This window comes from Phoca vitulina, unplaced genomic scaffold, assembly GCF_004348235.1.
Source record: "Phoca vitulina isolate PV1807 unplaced genomic scaffold, GSC_HSeal_1.0 scaffold25, whole genome shotgun sequence".
Lineage (NCBI taxonomy): Eukaryota > Metazoa > Chordata > Mammalia > Carnivora > Phocidae > Phoca > Phoca vitulina.
The window spans coordinates 43,395,427-43,403,229 of NW_022589728.1; the positions used below are offsets into that span (position 1 = coordinate 43,395,427).

Genomic DNA, 7,803 nt, shown 5'->3' on the forward strand with positions numbered 1-7,803 from the left:
CAGAAAGACCAGAGGAAAAGGAGGTCACACAGCCTACAGATGTTTCCCGAAGAAGGAAACAGGAAGAACAAGGAGCGGAGTAGGAGAAGCTCAGAGGAATAGCCTCAGGGTGGCTTTCCATGAAAAGATTCTGGAAGGGGTATCTGGCATTGCTCTGCCTCAGCTTTGGTTTCTTACCTCTGGGAAAACTGGCAAAGCAGCTTGTAAAACCAGATTTCAAAGCACCTCTTGCTCTTTGCCTCCAAGGAATAAGCCTCTAGGCCTCCATACATAGAAACATTTTTGGCAAGAGTTTACCTTCTGGGGAAAGGGGAGGAAATGAGATCGAATAAGCTGTTCTGAAGGGAAGAGAGGAGGGACAGCTGGTGGGATGATAATCAACCACAATCAATGAACACTGGACCCTAAACACGTACACCTGCATCTAGAACACAAACTGACTCGTTCCTGCAGATCCTGAATCTTTACAGATATTTAAGCTGCGAAGAGAGGAACCAAACAAATCTTCATTTTTATATTTGCGGGAAACATCTGAATCTTGGCTTGGATGGTGATGGGGACTTCCAGGGTAAGAAATGATGCCCTGAACAACTATATTCCCCCCTCCTGCTCTTCAAGCAAGCAGACTGTTTTCCTGTCTGTCCTGAAGCTATCATCATGGTGTGTTGTTGTTGACTCTCTTCCCGTCTGCGAACTTTCCTGACCTAAGAAAGGGCAACTTACAGCTGAACGCTGCTCCCTGGGTCTTTGGAGCATGTTCTTTATGCTGTGTTTATACCATCCGATAAAATGTGCAACACAGACCCCTGGCATCAGACTCACTAGGGAGCTTGCTGAATAGAGACCAGAGTCCTGGTCCCCACACAGAACCTCCGACTTTGAATCTGTATCTAAAATTATCTTTTTATTTATGTATTTGTTTGGTTTTTGTTGTTGTTGTTGTTGTTCACTGCTATATCTTCAGCTCCCAGAGAAGTCCTAAGAACATAATAGATGCTCAATAATTATGTGTTGAATAAATGAATGAATCAGTGTATTGCATGCCTTTGGCGATGGGTGGCTGGTTTAAGAAACATGACCAACATGACGCAAGCCATTCAGTGCTGGAGTGAATTCAAGTTCTAGGGCTTTTGTTGAGAACGAGAAGTTCTTTTATTGATGGGAGTGTGGTGATTTTGGCTGAGAATAAAGCTAAGAAAGAGGAAAGTGGAACCAAAAGATTGAGTGAGGGAAATTGAGTCCTGATAACATTAACCCTCTCGGTCTAGCGGCAATCTTGTCCATGACCAGAGACAATAAACCCATACCAATGTGGGTCTCTATCCCTCATGTAATCCTCTCAAGAACCCATAAATCAGCGGTGGATGTATAATCCTCCTCCAGTTTATAGATGGGAAACTGGCCCTCAGAAGAATTAAGGTGGCCCTAGAGTCAAATGGCCAACACCACGGCAGGGTCCAACCAGGATTCTACCCCAGGCGCTCTGTTCGCAAAGCCTTTGCTTTTCCACATTGTCTTCATGCCTCCTTTTTATGAAAAAATAATAGACCCAAAGTTAGGGAGTTTTCCCTAATCGATCCATGAACTCCAGCCATGAAGGACACTTCAGATTCCCTAGGCCTTGTCACAGTGTTGCTGTGCCCCACTATTGGATTTTGTACATGAAGCCCATTTCCAGAAGGATGGCGCTCAGGCCCAGGGTGCTTGCTGAGGCTTCAAGATGCCTGATGATGGGCAATCAGTGGACTTCACGTCAACAGCATCTTCCCAGCCAATTCCTGGTACACATGGTGTGGATCAGGACCACAAGGTTGGACTGGAGACCATCCTGTTACTGAGGAGTTTAGCAGAGAAATGACATATTTTGGGACTTGCGCACAGACAACATCTGGAGGCACAAGAGATGATTTTGCCTCAAGACAGCATTCCCCTTCACGAACACCTAATGCTCACTCTTCAGAAGCTGGTGCTAACTTCAGCCTAGACACACACACACACACACACACACAGACATTTATAATTTATTTATTAGGTTTTTAAAAACCGTGCCCTTTAGGAAATGACTATGGATGCAAGCCCAGGAATAAGGTATCAATAAAAAGCAAATATAAATATGATACTAATTAAAACTGTAGTAGGATATAAAGATCAACCTAAAACACCACCTTGTTGAGAATAATCAGTTTAAAGACACAAGTCTGAACAAAAAGGTTGACAAAAAGAGGTTCTACTTAGGGGGGTTGAGAATTTTACAGAGTCCTTCGTGGATTTGAAACTTGCCATTGGAATCAGAACCATATTCATAGAATATACCTTGAAAGTTATTAATACTAGTCATTATAATGATGATGATGACAAGTATGTTAGCTGAAATAAGCAATGAATAATGCCTTATAGTTACAAAAGGACTCACTCTCTGGGTGTCATCTTACTTGAATAGAACAGTCCTGATAAAAACATGGAGCCCACCAGCCCACCACAGGGAGTACAGAGGCAGTCCCTTGTGTTATCAGCTGATGTTCTGAATCCCAGGCTCTCAGAACAAGAAGGAATCATTGAGTCCAACCAGATCATTGCACCGATGATAAAAATAACCAACATTTATTAAGCGAGACCCAGTGCTGCACCCTTCATCGCCTCATGTAATCCACAGAACCCTCACCTCCGGTTTACTGATGACGGAACTGAGCCTTAGTCAGACTAAGCCATTTACTAGTTACAAGTTATTCATCTAGCAAGTGAGAGAGCCAGACTATGCAGCTCCACAGTGACCCTATGTGCCCCCAGGTGGTACAATCCTCAGCAACCCTGCATTTTTACTATCAGAGTCTTCAGGTTTTTGTTTTGTTTTGTTTTTTGCCTTCGAAGCAGAGGGTCCCGAGAAGACAAATGGGAGGCAGAGGACCTGTGTTAACTAGCTGTTTGACCTTTTGAAAAATCAGACTCCTTTGCCTCATTTTCACCCTGCGTAAAACAGGACACTTAGGCGAAATGCTCTCTAAAGAATCATCCAGCTCTAACATTCCATGATACCATGAAATACATCATGTCTGGTGATAGGCAAGTGTGACAGGAAGGGAAATTTTGCTATTAACAAAAAGAAGAAAGAGAGGAATGACCTTAGGTAGGTATTTCAGCACTTGGGAGAAGCAGCAGAATTCCTCCCAGGGAAGCTTAGAAATGTAATTATGGAGCCTTTTGGTTTTTAACATATTTCTTATAGAAGAGTCTTATAAGTCTTCCGGTGCCCATAACTTAGTGATCACAGCCCTTCAGGGTCCTTCTCAGCACATGCCCCAGGTGGCCACCAATAAATGATCAAAGTGGACATGGAAGATAAAATGCATTTTATTTTATTTTTTATTTTTATTTTTTTAAAATTTTATTATGTTATGTTAGTCACCATACAATACATCATTGGTTTTTGATGTGGTGATCCATGATCCATTGTTTGCGTATAACACCCAGTGCTCCATGCAGTAGGTGCCCTCCTTAATACCCATCACGGTGCTAACCAATCCTCCCTCCCCCCTCCCCTCTAAAACCCTGTTTGTTTCTCAGAGTCCATAGTCTCTCATGGTTCATCTCTCCCTCCAATTCCCCCCCCCATTTTTCCCTTCCTTCTCCTAATGTCCTCCATGCTATTCCTTATGTTCCACAAATAAGTGAAATATATATAAATATATACATACCTTATATATATATAGAGAGAGAGAAATACCTTATATATTTATGTGTATAAGGTATTTAAATATATACAGCATACATGTATTTAAATATATGTATCCCTCACGGAAGTCTCAAGGATACTCTGTAGTGGTCCAACGGCAGGTGGGGAAGCCGCTGAGACACGTGCAAGGCCTGCTAAATGCATTGACCTGGGACAAGGTTCAAAGGCACGTGAGGGAGCCAAGCGGTGGTCATCGGTCAGATCTGACAGTCACATTCATACACTCTCAGTGTTAGAGCTTAACACCCGTGAGGCTAGAAATCAGTCTGCGCACTTTCAGCCCGGGGAGAGGAAGAGCAACTTCTGGGGGGCGGGGGGGGGGGGCGCCCAGACCGGGGGGATTCCTCTCTGCGAGAGTAATAGCTGTTCTCCCAGTGCCGACCCCCCAGGGCTCAGGGGCAAAGCATACCGCTTCTCCTGCCCACCGGAGCGCCCTCGCAATCTCTTTCCCTTCTTTGTCCTCTGGCAGCGGCCACGAGCTTGTGGGCTCTCGGCTCCCAGCTGTAAATGAGGGCCGAAGGGAGGGAGGGAGGAGGCGAGAGTAGAGGGGCAGGCTGCCGGCGTCCGGGTTCTGCCTGCTTCAGTAACCACCAAGTGTCTACGCAGATTCGCCCCCGGGCAGGGGGGCGCGTCCCCCCGAGTCCTCTTGGACTGCCCTTTGCCCCCCCCCCCCCTCCTTACGGCCTTTTCGCTGTGAAAAGCTGAATGATAGGGCCGCGGCGGAGGGAAAACTGCCTCACATCCAGCTTTCTTCTCAAAACCCAGGCACTCCCATGAGGCCCCTGGATTTTCTGCGAACGTTCTCGATGAAAATAGCCAAGGGTTATCTCTTGAGGTCCCGGTCGGTGTCAGTTGTTGGCACGAGCCCCGGTAGCCACTGAGCGCCAGGCACCAGGGGACAGGAGAGGAAACGAGGGGGGCTCGGCCCTCGGCCCGGCGGGCAGCTGGCTCAAATAGATCATTACAACTGGTAAACGGAACGGTTGTTCTCTACCAAATGCGTGAGGGAAGACAGTGGGGTACGGCAGCTCGAAATGGGGGCCCAACCTAATCCGGGTACGAAGTAGTGAAAGATCGGACGTCCCCACTAACACGCGCGGATCCACAGAGCTGTGTAACCATAGCTACACCCTCTGCTTTAGCCTCCTCCCATCAACTTCAGGCATCTGTCTACAAAAGCATCCCCAAACCCGGAGAAGCCATGTTTCCTAGGTTCTAGAAGCAGCAGTGGCAGCCGTGGTGGACAAGGCAGGTCCCACAGCAGCGAGGACCACAGAGCCACCGCCGCAGCCGCCTGTCTGGTCCAGAGAACTCTCTGGATGTGCCATTTTCCCTCGTGCTCCCCGGCCTGAGGAGTGGTAGCAGCTCCCTGCAGCTGCTAATCCCTGGCTTCCCTTCCCCTTCCCTTTCTCTCGGCTTCAAATCTCTGCTATGTTTCCATTTTCCTGATTGGATGCTGATGGACACGGGGTTCAAAGATGTCTAAGACACGGCCCCTCCTTCAAGGTCAACTGAGGCCTAGCCCTTGCCCTTCAAGACCAAGAACACTCAGGTCTTTTGTCTTCTCACTGCTCTGGGAGTGAGGGGTCCAGGAAGAGAAACCCCCTCACTGGCCCCAACTACACGTGTCCAATAAGAAGCTGACTCGTGGCTAGAGACTGAGAGCTTTCTCAGGGTAGATATATGGTGCCTGAAATCTGTGTGAAATGGTAGAAGTAACTTAAAAAAAAATCAAACACGGGGCACCTGGGTGGCTCAGTCGGTTAAGCATCTGCCTTCAGCTCAGGTCATGATCTCAGGGTCTTGGGATCGAGGCCCACTTCGTGCTCTTTGTTTATCGGGGAGCCTGCTCCTCCCTCTCCCTCTGCCCCTCCATCCTGTTTGTGCTTGCTCTCTCTCTCACTCTCTCTCTCTAATAAATAAATAAAATCTTTAAAAAAATAAAAAATCAAAAAATCAAACACAAATAGGGAAAGCATGTGCTGATGGAAACTTAGCTAGGGAACAGAGAAGTGGGAAAGAAGGAGAGAGTCAGAAGGTTAAAGGTGAGCAGTAAACAAGGAAGAGAAAGAATCTGAATTAAGATCACCTTGGTTTGTTGCCTCGACTGGGTGTGACAAAGGAGGAAGGGTGAGCTGCCTACCTGGTCAAGGAACTGGGGTCCCATTGCCAATTCCAGCCTGATGTGAGGGTAATATCTGCACCATATCCAGGACATGGTGGTGAAGGCTTGGCTTTTGAGTCAAACCACCCACTAGCTGCATGATTTCAGTGAGTTGTTCTACTTCCCTAAGCCTCAGTCTCCTCTTCTGTTAAAAGATTGGGAGCTGTGGGAGGGAATGGTGTTTAATTTTTTGTGTCAATGTGGCTGGGCTGCATTACCCAGATATTTGGTCAAACACATCTGGATGTTGCTGTAAAGGTATTATTTAGATGGGACTAATATTTAAATTAGCAGACTTTGAGTATTGATGGACTTTGAGTACAGCTGATTACCCTTCATACTGTGGGTGGGCCTCATCCAATCAGTTGAAGGCCTTAAGAGAATAAAGACTGAAGTCTTTATTCTGAAGAAGGAGAAATTCTGTTAGCAAACTGCTTTCAGCTTTTCCCGCATCTAAGACAGGAAGATGGTGGCCGCAAAGAAGACGAAAAAGTTGCTGGAGTCGATCAACTCCAGGCTCCAGCTTGTTATGAAAAGTGGAAAGTACGTGCTGGGGTACAAGCAGACTCTGAAAATGATCAGACATGGCAAAGCGAAACTGGTCATCCTCGCCAACAACTGCCCAGCCTTGAGGAAATCTGAAATAGAATACTATGCCATGTTGGCCAAAACTGGTGTCCATCACTACAGTGGCAATAATATTGAATTGGGCACAGCATGTGGGAAATACTACAGAGTATGCACCATGGCTATCATTGATCCAGGTGATTCTGATATCATCTGAAGCATGCCAGAACAGACTGGTGAAAAGTAAATCACGCAAAATTTTTCTTTAATAAAACTGGCCACAGCTTGTTTTAAAAACACTGCTAAAAAAAAAAAAAAAAAAAGCTGCAACATCAAGGATTCCCTGGGCCTCCAGCCTGCTGGCCTGCCCAATAGATATGGGATTTACCAAGCCTCCACAATCATGGGAGCCAATTTCTTAAAATAAATAAATCCTTCTCTCTCTCTCCCTCCTTCTCTTCCTCTCTCTCTCTCTCTCTCCCTCACTCTCTCTCTGTACACACACACACACACACACACACACACACATCCTTTTGGTTCTGTTTCTCTGGAGGACCCCGAGTATGACAAGGAATCGGAATTTCTACTTTACAAAGATATTGCGAAGTTCTCCGGAGAGCACCTGGTACACTGTAAGGGTTCAGCATCACCTATAAGAGAACCTTGGTTTCCCCAAGGAACAAGATGTGATGTCAGCAGCCTCCTCACAGCCCAGTGGCAGATGGAAGTGTTCCCGTCCCCATGCGATCCACAGTGGATCCGGGAGACCACGGTACAAATCGCAGCTCTACCCTAAGCCGGTCACCTCACTACACACTGAGGAACTGGGGAAGTTGGAGTCTGACCCAGACCCAGATCCACAGCACACACTCTGTATCTTTCACTGAGTCACCCCACCCTGGAGAGCAGCCTGGCCATTTGGAAGATGAAAGTAAGGATCTGCTTAGTCTCCCCAAGGTCTCTGGAAGCAAGTTTGCAACCCCAAGGATGCCACTGCTGGAAACAAACATCTGCCTGCCTTTTTCTCTCCCTGCCTCACCTAAACTCTGAAGAACATACTGTTCGGTATTACCCAACTCAATCCACAGGTTGTCTGTAACCAGATCAACTTATGATCAGAAAGGTTACGGACTCTTATATTTGTCTCCTGGGCCTGCTGTGACAAATTACCACAAACTTGATTTAAATCAACACAAATCTATTCTCACAGTTCTGGAGGCCAGAAGTCCAGAATCAAAGTGTCAGTAGGGCCATACTCCCTCCAGAGGTCCACTTCCTGCCTCGTCTAGCTTCGGGTGGCTCCCAGCATTCCTCGGCCAGTGGGCGCACCACTCCAATCTCT

The 7,803-nt window shown here is 46.8% G+C and overlaps 1 protein-coding gene across 1 annotated transcript; it reads left to right on the forward strand.

Moving 5' to 3' along the window:
- Nucleotides 1-6,345: 6,345 nt before the first annotated feature.
- Nucleotides 6,346-6,756, forward strand: LOC116643114 (60S ribosomal protein L30-like). The gene has a single exon (XM_032421893.1). The coding sequence runs from the start codon at nucleotides 6,361-6,363 to the stop codon at nucleotides 6,676-6,678; it is 318 nt and encodes a 105-aa protein (XP_032277784.1). The 5' UTR covers nucleotides 6,346-6,360; the 3' UTR covers nucleotides 6,679-6,756.
- The last annotated feature ends 1,047 nt before the right edge of the window (nucleotides 6,757-7,803 follow it).